The sequence below is a fragment of the Chaetodon trifascialis genome, chromosome 11 (assembly GCF_039877785.1).
Source record: "Chaetodon trifascialis isolate fChaTrf1 chromosome 11, fChaTrf1.hap1, whole genome shotgun sequence".
Lineage (NCBI taxonomy): Eukaryota > Metazoa > Chordata > Actinopteri > Chaetodontiformes > Chaetodontidae > Chaetodon > Chaetodon trifascialis.
This window is the reverse complement of record NC_092066.1, coordinates 5,874,782-5,897,486: the sequence shown is the minus strand read 5'-3', so window position 1 is coordinate 5,897,486 and position 22,705 is coordinate 5,874,782. Positions and strand designations below refer to the sequence as shown.

The 22,705-nt window shown below is 45.7% G+C and overlaps 2 protein-coding genes across 3 annotated transcripts; both read right to left on the bottom strand.

Moving 5' to 3' along the window:
- Nucleotides 1-455: 455 nt before the first annotated feature.
- On the bottom strand, nucleotides 456-14,590 carry gipc2 (GIPC PDZ domain containing family, member 2). 2 transcript variants are annotated; one of them, XM_070973799.1, is made up of 6 exons: nucleotides 13,988-14,590; nucleotides 3,846-4,031; nucleotides 2,349-2,529; nucleotides 2,091-2,203; nucleotides 1,794-1,875; nucleotides 456-1,261 (listed from the first exon to the last, which is right to left on the bottom strand). In XM_070973799.1, the coding sequence occupies exons 1-6, from the start codon at nucleotides 14,261-14,263 to the stop codon at nucleotides 1,110-1,112; spliced, it is 990 nt and encodes a 329-aa protein (XP_070829900.1). In that variant the 5' UTR covers nucleotides 14,264-14,590; the 3' UTR covers nucleotides 456-1,109. The 2 variants fall into 2 exon arrangements, with proteins under 2 accessions (XP_070829900.1, XP_070829901.1); XM_070973800.1 differs by having other exon boundaries at nucleotides 990-1,261; nucleotides 1,794-1,868; nucleotides 2,087-2,203; nucleotides 13,988-14,389.
- A 2,542-nt stretch (nucleotides 14,591-17,132) lies between these two features.
- dnajb4 (DnaJ heat shock protein family (Hsp40) member B4) lies at nucleotides 17,133-22,260 on the bottom strand. The gene is made up of 3 exons (XM_070973798.1): nucleotides 21,715-22,260; nucleotides 19,533-20,113; nucleotides 17,133-17,993 (listed from the first exon to the last, which is right to left on the bottom strand). The coding sequence occupies exons 1-3, from the start codon at nucleotides 21,923-21,925 to the stop codon at nucleotides 17,763-17,765; spliced, it is 1,023 nt and encodes a 340-aa protein (XP_070829899.1). The 5' UTR covers nucleotides 21,926-22,260; the 3' UTR covers nucleotides 17,133-17,762.
- Between the last annotated feature and the right edge of the window lie 445 nt (nucleotides 22,261-22,705).

Below are 22,705 nucleotides of genomic sequence, written 5' to 3'. Positions count from 1 at the left end.
CATGAATGCCAGTTCATTTATTGAAGACACTGAATTGCAATTGATCCCACTTCAACATGGCTTATTTAGGAAAGAACGTTCTCTCACGCCGAGCCTCGTCTCAGAGCGAAAACGTCTGACAGCAAATGATTTTTCATGGTAAAATAAATTACAGGAAAAAAAAATAAGCGTGCATTTCTGAACAAGCCTCATTTCACGACACGTTAGCGGCGCCAACGGGCTACAGAGACATGAGGAACATAAGGAATGCTGGTGGAATGTGGAGCCTAAGGCATGTAGAGATAAAACTCTGTCTCGCTCCGTCTCTCGCGGATGGATGGAAGGCTCAAGCTCAGACGTGGAAGGGCACGAAAAGAAGAATTTCAAGAAAATCACAGAGTAAACGAACAGTGGTGACGCAAATGCGGCCCGAAAGCTGCAAATCTTTGCACTGTGAGGTCATTTCGAAGACTTAAAAAGACGGGAGGGAGATAAAAAGGTAGCTTGAGAGAGAAATATTGCTACAATCGCTATAATTACACTAATTACACAATGCTGCTGCTGTAAAATCAGCAGCACCTTCACATATAAAAAAGCCTATAAAAAGCCGCGTGATAACGTCTGTATATTCAAAACAGCACAGCTACAAAGTGATCAAAACTCAGTGATTGCTTTCAAATTTAAGGTGTGCACAAACCATTTCACATCCAGTGTAATAGACCGCTGCTGACTAGGTTTGCTGCTCCGACGGGAGAGTGGCGTCGCGCCTCGAAGGGGGTCCGCTAAAGGTTTACGCAACATCTGGAATTAATGGTTAACTCCTCCGCGTGCAGGAGGCAGGTCCGCCGGTGGAAACCACTCCACATTTCATGGGTATCTTTACAAGACGACGCCGAAATGCTGACGTGTTCAATTCCTCCTGTGAAGTCGACGCTTTAAGACGCTCCGAGTGCAAAGCTACACCTAAAACACTTCACCCGCCCCCCGTTGGTGCGGGTTGGAAGTTAGTCCAGTTTGCTTCTGAGGGTATTAAGAGGGGAGTCGGGGGAAGGAGTGTGTGTGTGTGTGTGTGTGTGTGTGTGTGTGTGTGTGTGTGTGTGTGTGTGTGTTTCGGGGAGGCAGGAGCAAACTTAAAATCTTCCCTGCTTGGCGTCTCCGATGGCCCCCCAGACGTCAAAGACAAACTCGTCGGGAAAGGCGAAGTCCCCGAGGGTTTCGTCCAGAGCCATGGCGAATTCGTCCGGGTTCTTCTTGTCGCGGCCGACCTCCACCATCGTAGCAGCTGTGGAGGGAAGAGAGGAACACTTCACTGTGTGACCGAGGAGCTGACGGTCCGAGAGCGGGATGGTGTCCTGTACTGACGCTCAGCACACAGCGATACCTCTGTAAAACCCATTTTTGATCTGTGATCCAGCAGCTGGTTGAATCTTCACTGATACTCTTGTGATTTCTGTATCTGCTCTCTGTCCTGAATGATGAAATGTTTGCCTGGAGCGTTTAAATCCAATATTTCCACAGAGCAGACTGCAGCTGCATGATAAAATGCTTTGTTTCCCCCCTGGTTTCTGCGTATGTGACTAAATCCTGGACACAGACTGAGGTCACAGACAGGACTAACTGAGGCTTAAGCATTTGGCTGAAACAGGATATTAGCTATTTAATCATTTAGTCTTGATTAATATGAACAAAACCACTCAAATTTAACCAGCATGCAAGATATTAACGACTTTCTTTAAGACCTCTGACATGAAATCGTGGATTCTACAAACAGAGGCAGCACACGGAGTCTCAGGCTGATGCTGCTTCACACTCACCAAGCTCAGTGTCTCTGATGCCCATGTAGCTCTCCAGGAGGTCGTCCACTTTCTTGACCGCCTTCTCCTCAAACTCTGTCGGCTGCAAAACACCAACGACTCCGTTTCAGTCACTCAGCTTCTCGGTTCTACTGTGTTTTGTTGCTGTTCTGTTCTCGCACAGCACTTCCCAGGATGCTCAAAGTAATATGCGGCAATTTAAATTATTCCAGACTTCAACAGAGGGAACCTTTAAGATTATATCAAACAACTTGTTGACACTTGTGAACTTGATGTGTCGAATCCAGAGAGACTCACCTCCTCCTCTACGGTGGCTGGGCCCTTGGAGCGAAGCCTCAGAGTCCCCCTCCCCGTGCCCATCTTGTTGTCACTGGCAGGTTTGGCGCCCTTTGACCTGGGCTCCAGCATTTCTGTCAATCGGAAGTGAAACAATATCACAGAGAGATATGATATGACCCTGTCATGATATTATGTTTGTATGTGTCCTTTGTGTGTGCCATCGTGGTCGGTTTTTCTAACGTGTGGATGCACCTGCTTTCGCAGCGTCTCACTCACCGAAGGCCTTCATCGGCTCGACCAGTTTCAGGGTGAACGACTTGTCTCGGGGCAGCTCTTTGAGCATGCGGGCGACCTCGAAGTGCCGCGTCCCGACGATGTTGCGTCCGTTGATGCACTCCACGTGGTCGCCCACGCAGATCACCTTCACGCCGTCCATGACGCTGCCCTCTTTGATCCGCTGCCGCGCAGACGGAGCAGAGGATGGATTAAAGAAGGCAAATATAACGGAAAGAGCTTTGTTTGAAAGGCTTTTCCATGCAACACAAGAGAAAAACACACATCAAAACCAGGCAGCAAACGAACCAACAGAGTGTGTGTGTGGTTGTGTGTGAGCTAAACGTCCTGGGCAACACTGAACGACTGCGCTGTATCTGCTCTTTCATCATGTCATACCAGAAACCACCACAAACAGAAATAGTTATTAAAAATGCTTCCGTGCAAAGTTAAATGTTTCTGTGCGAGAGTTCAAAAGCTTTAAAAAAGGAAACAAACATTTGCGATGCAAATATATCCGATTCCGGTTTGAGGGTTTGTCGATGTGAATGATGGTTTCCTGGTCTTTTTCTCCACAGGAAGACAAATATTCTGAAAGGAACATTTTCATTTCAATTCATTTTGTTGTTGTTTTTTTCAGCTTGAGCTCAACGCAGACTTTTTCAACCCACATTTTGCTCCATAAACCAACATTTTACTGCATGAGAAGGTGTTAGGTTGGACTATTCATGTTCTTAAGAGTTAAGGAAGTGTAGATGAAGATGTCAGAGCTTAAATCTGAATGAATCAGTAAACCAGCTGCAGCATCTCCTTCATAGCTCAGACACGACGGGCCTCACAGCACTGAGCCCAGCTTCAGCGTGTCGCAAACGCTGTCAGCTAGTCAGGATGCAGTGCTGTTTCAGCATCACATGATGGCACATGTGAGCACTTTGTCACGGCGGAGTGAGATGACTGAGGCCAAATAAGCTCATTAGACCCGTCTGCAGCCGCAGAGCCAACATACCAAGATGAATTAGAATCTCCGCTATGAAAGCAAGACTGCAGAATGACTTTAAACATGAAACCCGAAAGATTAGATGATAATTTGACTCTTTGAACAGAGCGACACAACGGCTGTTTCTGGGTAAAGAAATAATCTTACTCTTTAAGAAAAAGGTCTCTGAAGGATCCTTCCTGCAATGTTGTCAGACGCTTTGAATCCAATCTGAGCCTGACAGTAACAAAAACAAGCGCTCTCAACGGACGTACTTTGACCTTTATGCTGCAGTCTGTTCAGTTGTGCTGCTTTTCGTACATAAGAGTTATTTAAACCCATATGACATAAAAACAGGGTCCATGTTTTGTTTTCTTTTCTTTCAGCTCAATTAATTTCAGTCAATGCCCTCGTCCATCTCTCCTCAAGTATTTCTCCTTTGCTGCATAACTCGACTCGTCTGTGACTGGGTGACGAAGGCTGATGCTGCTGCGTTCGAGGCCAGAGGAGCCGTTTCCTCTCACCTTTATGAAAGCGTATCCGGCGCCGTTGTCGGTGATGGTGAGGCCCAGAGCATCTTCGGATTTGTAAACCTCCACCTCCTTCTTGAGCCCTTTAATGTGGGCGAAGATGAAGTCCTCCAGGCCGATCTGGCCCCCCAGCAGCTTGTCCATGTCAATCTTGTGGGTGTTGAGGGTGCAGAACAGGATCTGTGCACATGCAGACATGCAGCAAGCAGATATGATACACATACTGATAATTACAGCACTGACATATAAAAGCTTCTAGACTCTAAATCAAATGGCCTGTTAGGCAAATGTCTTAATAGGACAAGAGGCCCTGTTGTGAAGGAAAACCCCAGAAATGTCTGCTTCTTTAACCAAAAAAAAAAAAAAAACGTTTTTAGTCACAGTCTGAAAACTGAGCCAGATTCAAAAATAAAAGCATTTGAGTGCAGATGACAGAGCGCTGCCGGACTCATCAGGGAGCTCCGTCTCCATCGCAGCGGCCACGTGATGCAGTTACGCCTCTTCCACCTCGCGGTTTCATCGGCGCCGTGTGTGTGTGTGTGTGTGCGTCCAACGCAGCTGAACTCTCAGCTCTGTGGCTGAACCAGCCGTGACAAAGCAAACCGGGGAAATGACCTTTACTCCTGTGCCAGAAAGGTTGAAATCTGGCTTCGCACCTTGCAGCTGCCGTGTGTTGGCAGGACGGAGGGAGGGAAATGTGATCAGCCAGCAATGTGATACACGAGCAGCCTGGTTCAACGGCCCTTTAAACAGAGGCTGGACGGCCAAACCCGGCACCTGAATCATTTATTCCGCTCTAACTCGCCGAGACAGACAGGGAAGCTTTTCATAACTTCTGCTTTCATTTGTTGTTTATTCGGATAAAACCACTCAGCTGTGCCCACATGAAGGTCTGCATCAAGCTTGTTCTGCGGGATCAGCTTCCTGGCAGGGCTTTGAGAAATACCGAGGCAGGATTTAGCGGCTAACTTCCGGGTGGAGAGGGATTGATTCGTGCTGGTTCATCGGGGGATGACCTTTGTGCACCAATCAGGCTCTGGCAGCGAGGCCTGCCTTGTTTGGGCCCTTGTTTTTTTTTTTTCCCTTGCGTACCAACAGGCGCTGTTCGCTCACATTAGCAGACATGGCCTCATGCGTTGCCTTGGGTTACCAGACTATAAAAGACTGGGTTATAATGGAGGGAGGCCGCTAGAGGAGCAGGGCAAAGAGAGTACAGAGGAGAAGAGGAGGCGATGTCTGAGGCGAGGGAGGGGTGGACTGTAGCTGAAGTGATGGCTCTCTTCCTCTCTTTTTCCATAACACCCTCTTGCCCCCCCCTCGCCCCAAGGCCAGGGCTTTACCCAGGAGCGAGTGGTAGGAACAGCAGCGGACGCCTACACCCGGTTACCAAGGCTGCCGGCTGCATTAAGCAGCTCTCAGCACTCCTCTCCTCCTGCTGGGCCGACAGCTGCGGCGCGCTCACGCCGCCGGGCGAAGCTGGGATGCAGCGAGCTGATGGCGACCGCCTCGCCTCTGACAGCCTGACTCACATCGACACATAGTGCGCCTCCCACCGCCTGCGCCACGCTGACCGAAACCTCGATAACCGCACGGAGGGGCGAGCGAAAGGGGAGGCGCTGCAATCTGTTCAGCGTCACCCGAGACGGAGCTACTCACGGGTCAGTGCTCTCAAAGGAGGAATAAAAACACATGAATGGAGAAAAAAAACAGACAAAACCTGATCTGAAATGGAGTTTGGAGCTAATATTCATGTACTTATTTGTATAAATGCATGATTCCCTGCAGGATTTCATAATGGGAGAGATCATTACACTTTCCAGGACATGCAATAACAAGCATCTGCTCCAGACACATTCAAGGACATTTAAAAACACCTTTTGTTCAATCAGTTTGTATGATGTGTCTTTTTCCAGAAAAGTGAAAATACAACCTTCTCTCATGAGCTGGGCCTGAGGAGGCGCTGAACCAAACACACTCGTCAGGTTTAATAAAAGCTTCTTGACCCGCTCTTCATGTTTGCAGAGTCGTCACCACAAACACTCACAATCACTTTTTGATTACGTGTTCGTCTTGCAGATGCCAGCGCCTCCGGCCCTGCAGTGCACGATGGACACAAACTCTCTTCTTCTCGCAAATATTTTCACTTCAGGATGTTTACTGGCGGACAGAAGACGTCCTCGTCTTGACTGTGAGGGTGGACTCACAGCGTCACGCGGCCAAGCCCACAGAGATGAGACCATCAGTGATCCATCAAACAGTGGTCGAATGTAACATTTACTCATGCAGTGCACCTCTGAGGTATTTCATATGCTCCATCCATCCATCCATCCATCCATCCATCGTCTATACCTAACTATCCCTTTTCGGGGTTGTGGGGGGGCTGGAGCCTATCCCAGCTGTCAACGGGTGAGAGGCTGGGTACACCCTGAACGGGTCGCCAGTTGATCGCAGGGTAACATATACAAACACACAACCTTTCACGCTCACACTCACACCTAAGGACAATTTAGAGTCACCAATTAACCTAATGAGCATGTTTTTGGTCTGTGGGAGGAAGTCGGAGTGCTCCTCCGCCGTGCAGAAAGGCCCGGGGATCGAACCGGTGACCTTCTTGCTGTGAGGCACGCGCACTACCTGCTGCTCCACCGTGCCGCCCTGAGCATTTCCATTTTATGCTACAGTGATGCAATAATTATATACAATAATATACTGCTCTGCTCTGCACAGTACAGTACACACTAAAGTAGTAGTGAAGTACATTGTGGTATTGTTACTTTTACTTTAAGGATCTGAATACTTCTTCCTCTGCTGTCAGAGAGGCATACTGAACTGTTGTTCAGCCGCTGCTCACCACCTACACCGACCCATTTCCTCGAGAGCACAATAAAACGCATTCGTTTTTCAGCGTTCATTACTTTACTTTTAATGACTGCTGCTGAAAATGTTACCTCGAGCTCTGGAGAGCACTTCTAAACAAAGTGATTAATCAAAGAATAATCATTCATGTCAGCTTCAGCCTGCCTCACCACCCGAAGGAGAATCTGAGTCACTGATTTCAAGTAATTCCTTCTAACTTTTCACTGCAGTTTCATGCTAAAAATAGACTGCCGTTTAACAAAGCAAAAGGGATTATACAATTTTATAATCACACAAGTGCGAGTGCTGACTCTCGGAGATCTCCGCCTACTCGCGTGCTCCGCAGAGATCACCTCTCCTGCCTGAAGTGAAGGCTGAGCAAACGCAGGCTGGATCTCCCTCTCAATTACTCTCCCGCATTAAAACGCTGTTGACTGAAAGCTTGAGAAACCTGTTTGTTTGGCAGCTGAGCCGCTGTCCATTCGCAGCCTCTTCCACGGATCCACTCGTGGCAGAAGGCCTGAACGTCACGCTTACGGCGGGGAGTTACTCATGTGGAACGGCGGAACAACGTTTTCCTCACTTCCTGTCTTCATCTGCTGTTATTTCAGCCTTTTTTTTAATAGTTAACAGGGAAAATATGCTGATGTAAGCTGTGTGTGTTGCGGCGTGGCTCCATTTTCAACAGGATATCACACTGATCAGCGTTTACGCCAGCCTAATCATTTACCTGACTGCGGATGTGAGGTGCTTCACACCTGAGCGGCGTGAAGAGGCCCACAAACTCACCAAAACGAACATGTTTCGTCAGTTCAATGAAGAAAACAGATGACAAAACAAAACAAAGCAGGCAGGCTGCTAGCTCAGTTTGATGAGGCGTTTCTTATCATGTCCTTGTATGAGTCATATTAATTGTATTTGTATATGAGCTGAAAATCAAAGTACAGCTCATGATGTACAAGATGCAACGTGATATGAAACAGTATCACGTAGGACCGCTGCCAGGAAACTCGTTTTATAGCAGAGTAACAAGAGTAAGTTCTCCATCAGCTGGAGTTTGACACTTGGCTTGTGCATGCGACAGCGTCCACATGGTGAAGCTACTGTTTGTCTGAGTCTTGTGTCGCTGTGTGTTGTGTTGTGTTGTGTTGTGTTGTGTTGTGTTGCTGAACATGTTCATTCGCTTTACTTTAACTGCAGTCTAATAGGCTGACTGGAGGACTGTGCAGACAGTTCACAGTCAGATTGTATCAAAATGTGATCAGTTTTATATTTACTGCAAACAGACGGGATGTTCCTTTGGTTTTTCATGCAGTTCTGTTGAATCTTTCAGTGTCTTCACAGCACAGAATAGATTCATAATCAGTATTTAGGGTCGTGTCTCTTGCAGCCTTCTCACTTGCTCACTCTTTAAATTTGAAGAACGACCTGAAAACATCTGTATCAGTGTTCTGTTGTGTACGGATGCGTTCACATCGACCTAAGATCCCAACACAACGTGAGCCAGACCGCCTTCAGACTCGATCCGGCAGATCCGGTCACATTCTGATCCTTTACACCTCGAATAAAGCTGCATGTTATTACCAGGTGTAATCTCTGTAACACTGACTCAGCCTGAGGTGAAGCTGAACCGGAAAACTAACCTGACCAGGAGCAGACTCGTCTGACAGGATGGAGACTACGGTGAGACTCGTTTAAACTTCCTTCATGAGACAGAAGTTCCTGAAAATAAGCCTGAATTACTGAAGTGAGCCTGATTTAACCGGTAACCACAGAGCACAAAGTACAGATGCATCAGCACGACCATCCCAGACAGGTGACAACAGATGTTAGCTGATGCACCGGAGGTCGTCTCATCGACCCTCAGAGGGGCCGACGGACACCTGGACTCGCCTCTGAAAACGTGCTGATGTCCTTGTGCTGGCTGTGCATCGCTGCTGGTAAACCTCAGTCGCTATAAAAACAGGTCCAGTCCAGTCAGTGACGAGCACACACGCGCGCGCACACACACCGACACACACACACACCTGGGATGTGCAGCGTCACACACTCCTCGTTAGCAGCACATTTGCACAGTCGCGCAGGGAGACGCTCATTTGCTTGTCACGTGTACTGAAGCACATTTACTGGTAACCACACGTTCACTGGAATCATGTTGCAGCACGACGTCAGAACATGTTATTAAGCGCTGATGTAACGTAACTGGACCGATTTATCACGCGAGGGAATCGGTCATTTAAGACTACAGTGAAAAAGCAAAAGCATGACAGATGAAGGAAAACTTCAGCTTTCCTTTCTAATGCTATAATCCCACCAATCACTGACTGGAAAGAGCACAGCGCTGCTTTGCATCCTTTGGCCGAACACCGATGAGCCTTTCTGGAAACAAAGCTGTTGTGTTTCACATTTCGGCATGTTTTTTTTTTTTTTCCAGGCATTGGTTTCCAGACGTTTCCAGAGGATGAAAATCAATCAGCTTTTGAGTTGAGTCCAGCATCCTCTGGCTGCTGCTCTTCTCTGTTACATCACTGGAAGTGATAAAAAACTGAATCTCTTCAGGGTTTTGGACTGTTTACCGGCCCGGGCTCTGAAAACATTTTTTTTTTTACTGTTTTCATGCATTTTATAGACAAACACATATTCACTGATGGTGAAATAATTGTTAGTTGCTGTGAAATGATGGAGGCTGTGTGATGATATAGTATTTAGTTACAATTCAATCATCCTGGTTCATGATTATGAGCAAATTTGAACTCTAAACTGACAAAATGACGAGCTGAAGCTCTAGTTCAAGTCACTGAATTAAACTTCCATTTGGTTTTTATGTTGTTTTGTGATATACACACAGAGGGCACTTTATTAAGCAGTACCATAAATGCTTGGTTTTACAGGAGTGCAGGGGCCCGGTTAACACAAACAGCTCCATCAAATGAGATTGTTGCACCTAATCCTCCCAAGATTTAGAAATGTCTGGCTGCAAACATGGAAGTGCAACCACCGGCCAAACAAAAACAAGAGGCGTCACACGACCGCGGCCCTCATATTCAAACTGCAGGCAAATGGCCGCGAGCTTTCCAGAGAGCTGCATCGGACAGGAGGCAAAGTCGCAGAGCCACACCTCGAACTGTGAGGCTGCAGGGCCAATAACCAGACTTTGACCCGAGCAGAAGGAGCACATAAAAAGATCCCACTCTTCATCTGAACACGGCAGCATTACGTTCACGTCATGGCCGAGATAACGCAGAGTTTGCATAATACCTGTGCGTCTGCTGGGCTTTGCTGTCATTGTGACTGAGACGCAGGTTACTTCACGCAGACGAGCTTCCCTGCATCAGTCCTGCTTTCTGAGTAAAGCGAGCCTGAGCTGCAGTGTAACATGCGGATTTGTGTTTAATTAAAGTACAACAATAGATGCTGACGGCGAATCCAGACATGCTTTAATGCAACGTGACGTCTGTCCACATTCGTTTCCAACCTGTGGCCCTTTGCTGCATGTTCTCTCCCCACTTTCCACTCGGCACTGCTCCGTCTGATAAAGCCTAAAAAGCACAAGGACGACAATTCCATTGTTCATTACATAATTGATATCGGGCTCAGCCGTGCACTCATGTAACCTCCGAGCCACTGGTTTACAAACAACCACAGCTATGGTGTCAGGGTGGATGCATCCAAAACTGTCCCGTCCTCCAATTCACTCGCTTACGAGAAGGCGCAGCGTGACGGGGCAGCAGCTCAGTGGGTGTTAACGACCAGCGCTTCCACAGCAGACGTTTAGATCTGTCTGTTATTTTTAAGGCAACAGCTGGGAGTTTATTTCACTAAATCTACCACATCTTAATCACAAAAAGCCACGGGACTGACGACGTTGTCCTCAAGTGTTTGAACGCGGCATCCAGGAAGCGTGGCTGTGTGACATCTGAGGGAAAAGGTCTTCATCACCACGCTGTGAAAATGAACGGCGCTAGCATTAACTGATTCATATTTAATTAACCTCATTTTATTTACAGCTGTTTGTGAGATGTTTTAATATGTAAATATGGTTTTTCAGCTTGGTTGCTTAACGGATCAAGTCCACGCGAGAGCTGCAACAGATGGCAGATGCGTCGGATGCTGAGTGGGAAATTTGTCCTCTCAGCACATTTTGAGTCCAGACTGCATCTGACAGTTCTGTAATGAATAACTGAACCGTCCGATCATTCGTCACCAAACGCTCACAGGCGCTGAGCCTCAGGTATGGAAAGCTGACATCAAATGCTCGGATTCTGCAGTCTTGTTCATTTACTCGCTCGTCAGGTATTTTATGAGGGTGCTAATTGTGTTTTGGGATAGCTCTGCTACAGCATTTAACACTGGTGCACTGAAAAGTTTAGCATGCTTTATTTAATGAGGAGGATTAGTTTATATTCCTCAAAGTGAAGGTGAACACATCATTGTTCTGGTATAGCACAGGGTCTGATACTGGTGCTGGTATCAATATGTCAAAATACTGCCCAGCTGCAGCTAACAATTACTTCCACTATCAATTAACTTGCAGATTATTTTCTCAATTAATCAGTTAAGCAGTTGGTGCTGCTATTGAACTGTGTTGAGTTATATTGACAGAGGTGCTTCTAACATTTAGTCCCCCTCACTCACAGTGGACAAAATATCAGAAACACTTCTCAGCAGGATGAGAAAACAGCAGAACTTGGATCTGTGTGAACAGACATGTTCCTGCCTGCGAACCGTGTCCTCCAAACATTGGGTATTATATTGGCAGCAGCCAGAGCGTCTTTCAGGTGTCCATTGAAATTCCTGACTGTAGCTCTAAAAGCCTGTTTTGCTGGCCGTCACACGGGGAGCGGAGTGAGGTTTTGTGGTGTTTGTGGAGGGAGGAGGCCCTGGGCAGAGCTGCGCCCCCGGGTCCTCTGGGACGCCTCTGGTTGTGGCTGGGACAACTTATCTGGTTATATTTGAGGCTATGCCCACAGAGCCGGACGTGAGGGACTTCCTGTGGCGAAAGCAGCCGAGTCCAACGACTAATATTATCCCACCGCACTCCATCTGTCTGTCTGTCTGTCTGTCTGTCTGTCTGTCTGTCTGTCTGTCTGTATCGGGCTTTGTGTCTGTGAAGCCAGTATCCTCAGTGGCACACAGTCCTTCCTTCTTCATCAAACAAAGCCAGTGTGACAAACTCTCTTAATGGGACGGACTGGTGTGTTGACATTTGGCTTGTTATTTTTCCTCTGCTACCTGTTTGGCAGCTTTGAGGCCATATTTCAACAGTTTTTTTTTTTTTTTTTCTTATCGTGATGTGGCGACTGCAAAGATAAACGCCAACTTGATTCTTAACTGATCCCTCCATTATTGATCCTCTCTTGTCCCCCTTCGCAGAAAGGTCAGAGGTCAGCTACAAAACGCTGCTACAGCTGGTGCAAGATCGATTTCTTGTTCAGAGACGCTTGAGCGTGGCAGCGCTTGCAGAGAGGGAGGTTTGAATCAGGTCTGCCAACGCACCCTGCTGAAAATCAGCTAAACTCCCAAATCTCTTTAGCTCCTCAGTGGTATTGTGCTTGTCATAGAAAAAGAACATGCCGTAAGGCAGTTTCTGTACCAAAGCAAGTCTAGACAGAGACTGAACAGCCCTAATGAGTGTTATTGATAGACACGAGGGAACAAACAGCCAAAGAAAAATGGCTGCTCTCCCAGTCTGCTGAGTTTGCGGCTCATTAGGAATATTTTCTGACATCAAATCAGAAAGCCCTCCGCTTACCACATGTACATCCATACATGAGTGAAGTCCTGCTTCACTGTATACCAACGCCACTGAGAGAGATTCCTTTCCAATCATTGCACTCGCTGAATGAAGCCACTGTATCTCTGCGCTTCAAGAGGAGAAGGAAGTTCACGTCTGCAGCTCTGACAGCACAGCGGGCTGATAACAGGCTGCCCCGCCAGCCTATCTAGTCATATTCAGGCTGACAAAAGCCAAACATGCCACTCGCACTTTGCTTTGAAAAGAAGAGCTTAGAAGAGCTGCTGGGCTGAGAGTAGGTCACAGAACCTGCTTTTGTTTTCAGGACGTCCTCGCACACACGTAGCTTTTGCTTCTCGCTGGAACTGGATGCTGGATGGGCTTTAAAAAACACCTATCTAAAGACAGACGCAACATTAAATTTGTCCGGTATCCTGTGACTGCGGTAAGACACAAATCTCCCTCAGTCCTGAAGGGTTGAAGGTGTGCAGGCTGGCAGAGAGCTAGCAGGGCGTGCCTTTGCAAACACCAAATAGCTTCGACACGAGACAATCAAAGTTGACTTTCAATGGCCATAACGGGGCTAATCTCTTAGCAAAGCCACTTATAAATGTTTAGCCAAGCCCTTACTGCAGGTATTCGACTTGCTGCGGTGGAGGAAGTATTAAAAGGTTCTTTAAGCAGCATTAACACAGTGGAGAAATACTCCACTATAAGTAAAAGTACTTAAGTATTATCAGCAAGATCAAAGAAAACCACTCATTCTGCAGAAAAATGGCCCCTAAAACTGAGATATTATTAAAGTTTATAATATTGCTGATACTGATGCATCAGTGAGTAAGTGGGATTTTATTATTACAGCTGGCTGAAGTGGAACTACTTTGGATTACTTTATATAAAGGTAGGTAATGGAGGTCAGGGTCAGGTCCCCTCCTAAGGGTCACAAGATAAATCTGAGGGGTCGTGAGGTGATGGATAAAAGCTGTATTTGTTATTCGGATGTTTCTGTCATCTTAGAATTTATCATTAGTGATAAATAATTGATAATTTGATCTCTTTGGACCTCAAACAGTCATGAATCCATGTGTGAGGTTTTAAAAGGAAATGTTATATTTGGTGAAATTGCTGAAAGCTCACAGACATCTGAGAATTTGGAGTTTATCCGCAAGAGGTCTCGAGCCAGAAAAGGTTGGGAGGCACCGGTTTAATCTTTAACGATGGATTGTGTTTCATTAGATTACCATAATATCATTATCTTAATCTGAAAAGAACCTAGGTGTCACAAATGTAGTGGGATAAAAAGTCTAAAGTTTCCCTGTGATATGTAGTTAAGTATGAAGCGGTGTAAACTGGAACTAAAGTACCTAAAAATTACACATAAGTACAGTGCTTGAGTAAATCTACTTAATTATTTTCCGTGTCTGCTTACACTGTGTATCTGTTAGAGTACTTCAATACTCCCAGTAAAATCGAGCTTTAACACTTGAACGCAACACTGATTCACTTCCATGTCTTCTCTCTCCTTTAACGACAGGTGAGTTCTTACCTGAGGTGGGCTTATTTTAAACGCCTCTGCTATTTTCGCGTACAACTCCTTCACGTTGGTAAATCCCTCGATCCTGCCGGTGGGGCTTCCGTGAGCCAGCTGCGTGTGGAAGACCAGTTTGGGCCGCAGGTTGGCAGGTGGAGGCGGGAGCCCCGCTCCGTTCACGGCGGATTTACTCAAGCTCCCGGCACCTGCGTGTCCGCCGCTGACCTCCTCGTTTTCCACCAAATGCTCCTTCGTCGATTTGTTTTTCTTCCTCCACGGTCCCAACGGCATTTTGTCGCTGTCTTCGTTTGTTTTTCGACGTGGAAAAATTAAAAAAAAAAAAAGTCCGAGCCGCTGCTATAACATTGAACTAGCTAACCTGTTGAGTTCCGAGCTCAACGGTCGTGTTGTCCTTATTTACTTCCTTCTTTCCTCGGTTCTTTCCTTCCTTCCTTCCCTCCGCGAACACTTTTCCTCTCCTCGCCTGAGATTTCACTTCGCTCTTGAGCGAGTCGACCCTCGCTTTTAAATTAATGGTGTGAATATTCAACAGGTAGGTGGTGAGTGTGGGATAAACTCTGACACGACCTGCTGGCTGCTCCGCGGCTAACAATAGCTGCTCTGTTTGTCTCCCAGCGTGCCGCGGGACGCAGGCGCAGTGGGACGGACCCGGGCTCGGCGCAGTCGGAGGTCCCGTCCCGGTGCACCTGTGCGCCATCACAGGGGAATCGACGCATTAAAATAATTACTCAGGTGTCTTTAAAACACATGTTGCAAGTCACTGTAGGTTAAAGCTGCATGAAATGACTCCCACATACAGAAAAACTGGTTTCTTGGTGCGGATTGTGGGGAAGGGTTGGTTGGATGAAAGGTGGCAGGCACCACTGCTTTTCTCTTGCTTTGATCCCCTAAAATTTAAGGGGTTTATGGCCTAAATCAAAAGCATTTAGGGCCCAAATCACCAGCACCCCTCATCCTGCAAATAGTAAAACTAGTTCAGTCCAAATTACAAGCAGATGTAAAGAACAAGAACAAGAGCTCAGATTTTTTAACAGTAAAATTAGCAGTACCACAGTGTAGAAATACCGTTAAAAGTTAAAGCCTTGCATTCTAAACGTTACTTAAGTAAAAGTATAAAAATATAAGCAACAAATTATACTGTGCTTATTATGAAGAATTGCTAAAGTTATCAACTCAACTAAAGAGTGTAATATGTGCCTCTAAAATGTGAAGTAGAAGTGTAAAGTAACAGAAAATGGAATATTCAAGTGAAGTACAAGTACCTCAAAAAGTGTTTTTAAGGATAAGCAGAGATGCGGATCTGTTTAGGACCTCAGTGCTCTCACCATCCAAGCAGTCAGTGCATGCTGGAGTTTTGAATCAGTACATTTAGGTTTTATATACAATATACAGATACGACAGCTTGTATTTTTGCTGTAATAGGGAGGAAAAAAATGCTGCAAACTCAGTGGTTGGTATATATTTTGCAAATGTGCCCTTTGATCTTCCCTTTTTAAGGCTAAGAGATAAATCTTTATTATCTAAATGGGATTATCCCCTTCAAGTTATGTTGAATTTGAGATGCTGACTATTATTGGGGGCCCCTTTGACAGCATTCATGGAAATCCTTGGTTCCATCACAGAGAGAGAATTTAGCACTCACATAATATCATTGGATTCACAATGAAGAGTTAAAAAAAATTAATTAATTAATGCAGCAGAACCAGAGATATTGTTTTTTAATTCCATGCATTCTTCTTCCTGGTAAAAACCTGCTGCCTACATTACCCAGAATGCTTTACCTCTGGCAGTCTGGTTGGATTTCAGGTGTGCTATGCTAACAGTGGCGGATGTAGCCTGGAGCAGAGATGAGGAGCAGTGTTTGTTTTTTTTTTTTCAAACACGCAGTCTTCAGCTGAAACTGACTCAAGTGACATCACTTGAGGCAGTTTTTTAAAAACAACTTCTAAAGAGACTTTGAGGTGTAAAATCTGTGGTGTTCCCCTTTAAACGACATCTGATTTTCTAGAGAAAATGGGAAATCATAATAGTACTCATATAGTTGTATTTCCAGTCCCCCAGGCTTTTGAGATAAGGACTTCCAGGATGTGTAATGTAGCCTTAGATAGCATAAAGGCTTCTTATTCTTTTTTAAATGACACACTTCTATACGGTGCAGTATGCTATCTATATAATCACTGATGAAAGACGGCAATGTCAGTAAAATGACAGACAGGTGCAGTGAGTTGTGATATTCAGTCAAAGGTAAAGTACTGGAAACATAAGTCAACTGTGATTTGAAATGTATTAATGACTTTTTCCCTTACAAACTACTGTCTGCTCTACTTTAGTGGAATCCCATGAAGACTCGCATTAGGCTGACAAACGCACACACTGAGAAGGAGCAGGTGTGTTTACTCTCCACCCTCCCTGGATGACAGTGACTCATCATTTGCACAAATCTCTAACACATGCGATTTATACACATCTGTGCTCGCAACAGGATCAATTTGTGCTTCCAGAGGCCTTCATCTATTTTGGCTCGCCAATAAGCTGACATTTGTTTTAAAACAGCATACAGAGCTAGATAGATAGACCGGTAGATAGATGCTAACAGATGCTAATAAATGCATGTTACTGCCATGTAATAACAGCTCACACATGCCACTTAAATGCCACTGTCCCTGCTCTGAACTTAAAAACTAATGAGTACTAATGTCAGCAGCCCAAGTGGCCCTCTCTGTCTGACATGGACCCCGCCTCTGTGGGCCCCTGAGCCACGATGAGTGATGTGGCGTCCCCTGGTGGGAAAGTATAACGGCCTCAGTGTTGGCAGCTGATAGCCAGCAGCTGAGACCAGACAGCTATATTTACACAGTCATAGTTTTGCCATTAGCAAACATTAAATTCAGTCAGTGTATTTTTAATGTTGATCTTTGCACATCAGGAATCTGCAGAAGCTTTAAAACAACAAAATGTGACTGTGGAAACATGAGACTTTGTCTGGCGCTGTAGGGAACTGGAGAAATTTGTGTCATATTGCTATGCAGACTGTTAACTGGCTATAAATAGGCCTGAGCAGCATCAACGGTTTCAAAGTGATAATTGAGGAGGAGGATTCATCGAATGCCTCCCCAGAACTGAAACAGCTCGAGATCACTTCATGTGGAAATATTTATTTTAAAATTCAAGTTCTTCACATGTCAGCTTCTAAAATGCACACATGATGATCCGGGTGAGTTCATTCAACCACTGTCGTCTTACATGACCTGTACACAAATGTTAAGCCAGCGTCCGAACGGAGCTTCTATCTCGTCATGACCACAGAAACATGAGCGACGGTTGAAACATGTCAGCGATGAAGCCTGCTGAATCTAAATTAGAGCGAGAAAACGTTTGGCACTGCAGTTTTTCCCAGGATCGCTGGGGTTTTCTTGGCAACTGTCGACTCATTCACGACCAAATATTTCCAACTAACAAAAAGATAAAGTGACTGTGGCAAAGAGCCACGTACATAAAATGTGTAACGTTCAGATATCAACAACCCAGACAGTCTTTCACCTGCACTTCAATCAACTTGGCATGCACGGTATTTATAAAAACACCACATAGCTCAAAAATAGAAATTGCACGTTCTTCAGTAGGAGGTCCATCTGTGAACTGTCACAACTGTCCTTGTGTGTGTGTGTGTGTGTGTGTGTGTGTGTGTGTGTGTGTGTGTGTGTGTTTGTGTGTGTGTTTGGTAGCGAGGCTGAGCCCTGTCATGCCGTTATCTCCCCGGTCCTTCATCCTAGGTTGGTAAATGCCGTTTCAGGACGTCCTTGGCGTTGCCCGGCAGCGTTTCAGGAAAGTTGACGTCGAACTCCACCACCAGATCTCCTCTCTGCTCGGGGTTTTTGGGGAAGGGGAGACCCTGCCCGGCAACAGTCTTTCTCATGCCGGGCTTGATGACATCGGTGATCTTCATGTTGCACGTCTTCCCGTCTATCGTTGACACGGTAACCGAGCATCCGCACAGCGACTGAAAAGACAGAAATGTGGAAGAGTGAGAATCAGGAGAGCAGCAGCCCACACAGGATCTGCTGTGGGAGAAAATAACCCATGAATCTGTGCACCGGCTCCCATTAAATCTATACATGTGTAAACTGGGGCTGGGGAATGTGGTTAAAATGAATATCGTGACATTCGTAAGGATGATGTCAGCATGCTGCACGATACAACAAATGAATGGAAGATCACAAATAAAATAAACTGATATTCACAGCAGCTGACTGTCATCTATTGTTCGGCATTACATGCAGCAAAAGTTTACATGATGTAGTGCTGAACTCCTGGCAGATCTGCTTCCTGACATCTGGAAAATGTGATAATGATAAATCAGCTGATATTGAACATAAACATTTTAAGAATCCCTGTTTCTGAGGAATCTTGACCAACCTGTGCACTGAGCATGTGGACGCTTGTGACTGCTGTCAGTGTCCTCGGGTGGATAAACTGTACGATGGTGACAGTTTAAAAGCCTCAGGCTCATCTTTGTACTGCAGTTTCTTTTGTAGCTAATTTATACTTCAGCATCTGCGATAAGCTAATGTTGGCTGGTGTTTCAGAGCAGCTCTTGCAGACGGTGTGCAAGTTCCTCTGATTCTTGCAGTTCCTCAACTGATGCACCAAACCACCTTCTAAATATCTACAGTTCTGCAGATATAACCACTTGGCGGACAGTTAACCTTGCATTGGGCGTACTGTGACACTAATCCAAACATGTTTGGCAGGTTTCTGATTGGAACTGAGCCCAATCCATCTCTGCATTTGTGGTACAAGCACAGGACCGTAGATATGAGCAAATAACACAACTCCATGGAGTCATAAGTTAAGGTCCATTTAATATCTTTTCTGGAGCTTTCAACAGTCTTGGTCAGTGGACGGAGTTTGCTCAGCTGTCGTGGACATAGCTCAGCTGTCATCAGGTGATAACAGGTGGTCTCTCTAATCAAAGATCGTCGTGAATGCTGGATGTGCTGTGAGCTTCAGCGGAAAGTTCTGGGAAAAACTAGTGGTCCAGTGGTGCTTCAGTTAAGATTAATTTATCAGACAGCTGCTACCAAGTGAATGCACTTTGATGCTCATTGATTATATTTACTCTTTCCAATTATCCGGCAGTTCGATTTCAGTCGATTTCAAAGACGAGATGAAGCCGTGAGCTCTATCTCTGAGAGTAGGAGGAACCATATAAGTACATCTTGCACTCGCTGCGCGTGGGCGGGTGTCGCCTCTCTGCCCTCCCCGTGATACAGCTCCGATTTCTCAATGTTGATGATCTGGATTACATAAGTGCGCAGCCAAAGTGCGTGTGTGTAGTCCAGTACTATGCTCATTCAGTATGTCCGTCCTGTTGAGGCAGACTACCTACAGCTTATTGATTGTGACCAGGGTTTTTGGAGCATCAGCACTCTAAATGTGAGCCTGCTCTGACTCTCCCCGCTGTGTGACTAATCCATCTATCAGACTCTATTAATACTGCTCTCAGTCAAAGTGGCTGCCGAAATAGAAAACGCCTCACCTGTCGTAAGCTCACGCGCACAGGATACACAATGTTTGAGCCCTCCCGCCTAAAGTGAGGGTGTGGCTTGTCCTTGATGACGAAAACAATGTCGGCAGGGATGGTGTTGGGCGACTCGTCTCCCTCCCGGGGGAACGTGATCTTGGTCCCCTCTTTCCAGCCCCTCTTGATCTCGATAGTGAGAATCTTGTCCTCGGCGCGCATGGTCCTGCCATCTGGGTTTAGCCTTTTGCGAGAGATTTTCATCCTCTTGGTGCAGCCGTGGAAGACCTCCTCCAGGGAAACCCTCAGTTCGTGGATGATGGCCGGGTCCTGCTTCCGGCGCTGCTGCCCCCCGGGCCCGATGTGCCCGTCCCGAGGGAATCCGTTCAGGTTGAAGCTGGTGAAGGAGCCGAAGGGGTCGTTTCCGTCCACCTCCATGTCCTCGTCGTCTCGGCCGTTGGCTTTACGGCCAAAGAAGATCTCGAAGGGGTTCGAACCCCCGAAGAAGGTGGCGAAGGTGGCGTGGGGGTCCCCGTGGAAGGTGTAGGTGAAGGTGCTGCCTTGTCCATCACCAGTGGGCCCATTTCCTCCCTTGAGACCTGATGGGCAACAGAAATGATTCATCAGTCACTATAACGCTGACACTCAGCAGTGGGAGAGCTGCCACATGTCATAAGTGACGCCTGTCTCGCCAACAGTGATGCACGACACAATCCACGGATCATGTATCATCCATGAAGTCAATCCACGTTAAATACAGATTTTTACAGCTGCAACGATTAGCTGATTAATCGATTAGTCATCTGACAGAACTGTTTTGAAAGTGGAGTCATTGTTCGTGTGATTTTTCAGGCAGAAACGTCAAACATTAGATGGTTGAAGCTTCTCAAGTATGAGAAGACTTTTCCTCGTCTTGACATTGTCGTGAACTGAACATGTTTGGGGGTTTGAGTGTTGGTTGTGAAGACGTCACCTGATGAGTGCTTTTCAACCAGCCACCAATGGTTGACCAATGTATGAAGAAAATAAGCAGCAGATTAATCAGTTTTGAAAACAGTCATTGGTTGGATCCTGTATAACTGACATTTGTCAATGTCATTTTAAATATTTGGTGTTTTGTCTTAAATTAATTCTGTCACGACAGTTCGCCACCTCAGTTTTTAGCATCATAGCAACCATTAGCATCACACTGCCTTTCATGAAAATTACCCCTTTAAAAGGTTCCATCATTTGATCCACTTTCGTACTGTAGAGTATAAAAACCAATTTGAATACTTCAGCTTAAGGTGTTGATGACCAATATACAGGTTCAGTAGTTTTTTGCGTGTATATCACACTTTGTAATTGGTTTCAAGGACTATCAGGAACTTCTTTGTCTTTGGTGGACAAATTCTGAGACTACAAACTCAAGATCTTCCATTTTTGAGATATTCCTGCAGATAATCTCCTCAGGTTTTTCCAATGGCGAGGTTAAAGAAATGTTGTCATTAGTAAAACACACATAGATGCACATGCTGTAGAATGGCTCGAACGACCTTTTAAATGAGCCATCATACATATATATATTCATTTTGTGCTCCTTCTAGCACACATTTGCACACTAAATAACACACGAAATAACACCCTGTTTCACTTACAGAGCCATTCCTGACGACGTTCAGAATGTAAGCTTTGACATTAGATGACAAAAATAAGACAAAATTCATGAAAAGCACAACATGCCATCCAGTTTTTGATATATGGATGTATGATCTGTGGTCTCTCTCCCTTCCTCATGCAACATGCTCCCCACCATCTGCACCCAAAGCTGTGCCATCTGGACTGAAAATTCAACCTTTCTGACAAAACATAAGCCTGTAGGTACGACACAGGCTTAGAAATGAGCAAATGCTATTCTTCTTCTATTACAGCAGCCCCGTTCTGGAGGAAATCTGTGGCAGACATGGTGACCAGCCTTTTCTCCCTCTTACAACACAACATGCAGATACAGTTTAATGAGCATTTCTTAGAATAAAATGCACAGTTGCGGACCTATAATGTGCTGAACAGCTGTTTTGTGGGCCTGCTGGGTGCAGTGAGGGACTTGAATTAAAGCCAGCTGTGCTGTACATCCATCCAGGCTTTATAACGGCTTATAGCGGTATGCTGAGGGGGAATGAAGAGCCGCCACGCCGGGGCAAAAATGACAGAAACACATTACCTTCCTCTCCATACTGGTCATAAACCTCTCTCTTCTTCGGATCACTGAGGACTTCATAAGCTTCGGCGATCTCCTTAAATTTCTCCTCGGCGGCTGCAGACTTGTTTTTGTCCGGGTGCCATTTCAGCGCTTGTTTTCTGTAAGCTTTCTTTACGTCCTCCTCTGTGGCTCCTTTAGAGATGCCCAACGTTTTATAATAATCTTTACCCATTTCTCTTCACGTGTCCCCGAATACGGATAACAGAATCGGCCTGGAGAGCAGACAAGCCGTTGGAGAGGCGCTGGCAGGCTGGACCGGGTCTGGTCGGCGGCTGGCTGTCGGAGCGGAGAAGCGGCCTCAGTCTGGACGGACGGACGGGTTGAGGCCACAGACTGAGACGCGCTGAGGGATGAAAACCATTTAGAGGCGGTTAGTCAACGCCGTGGACCCTGTGCTATGTGTCCGTCTCTGGATGAGCCTCTTTAAATAGCTCCCTCTCCTGCATCCACAGCGTCAAGTTCAGCACGAGAGGCAGATCTGGTTCCGGTGTTGGAGCCCCGGTGTGTGTCAGGATGGAGTAGATGGAAAAAGAAATAAAGTAATGCACGTAAAGGAAAGGCAGCTCTTAAAAAGTAAAAGGTAATAATTATTAGAATGGGCTTCAAAATGATGGTTATGGATGAATTTTGTGTGTATTTATTGTTTAATTACTGTTGAACTTTTATTGTCTAATAGCAGCAGCTGTAGTGAAAGTTAACATAATAAACCCCATAAACAATATTTATTTATCTAAATAAATTAGCTAATGCTAGCTAATGTAAGAGCAACATGAATGTATTAACAATAGTATTTGTATTTATTAAGTGTTTTTACAATAGTATTTGTATTTATTAAGTGTTTTTACAATAGTATTTGTATTTATTGAGTGTATTTACAATAGTTCCATGAGGAATTTCACATGTATGTGAGTATTTGATGAGCCTGCATGAACCTGTCACAGGTGAAATATGT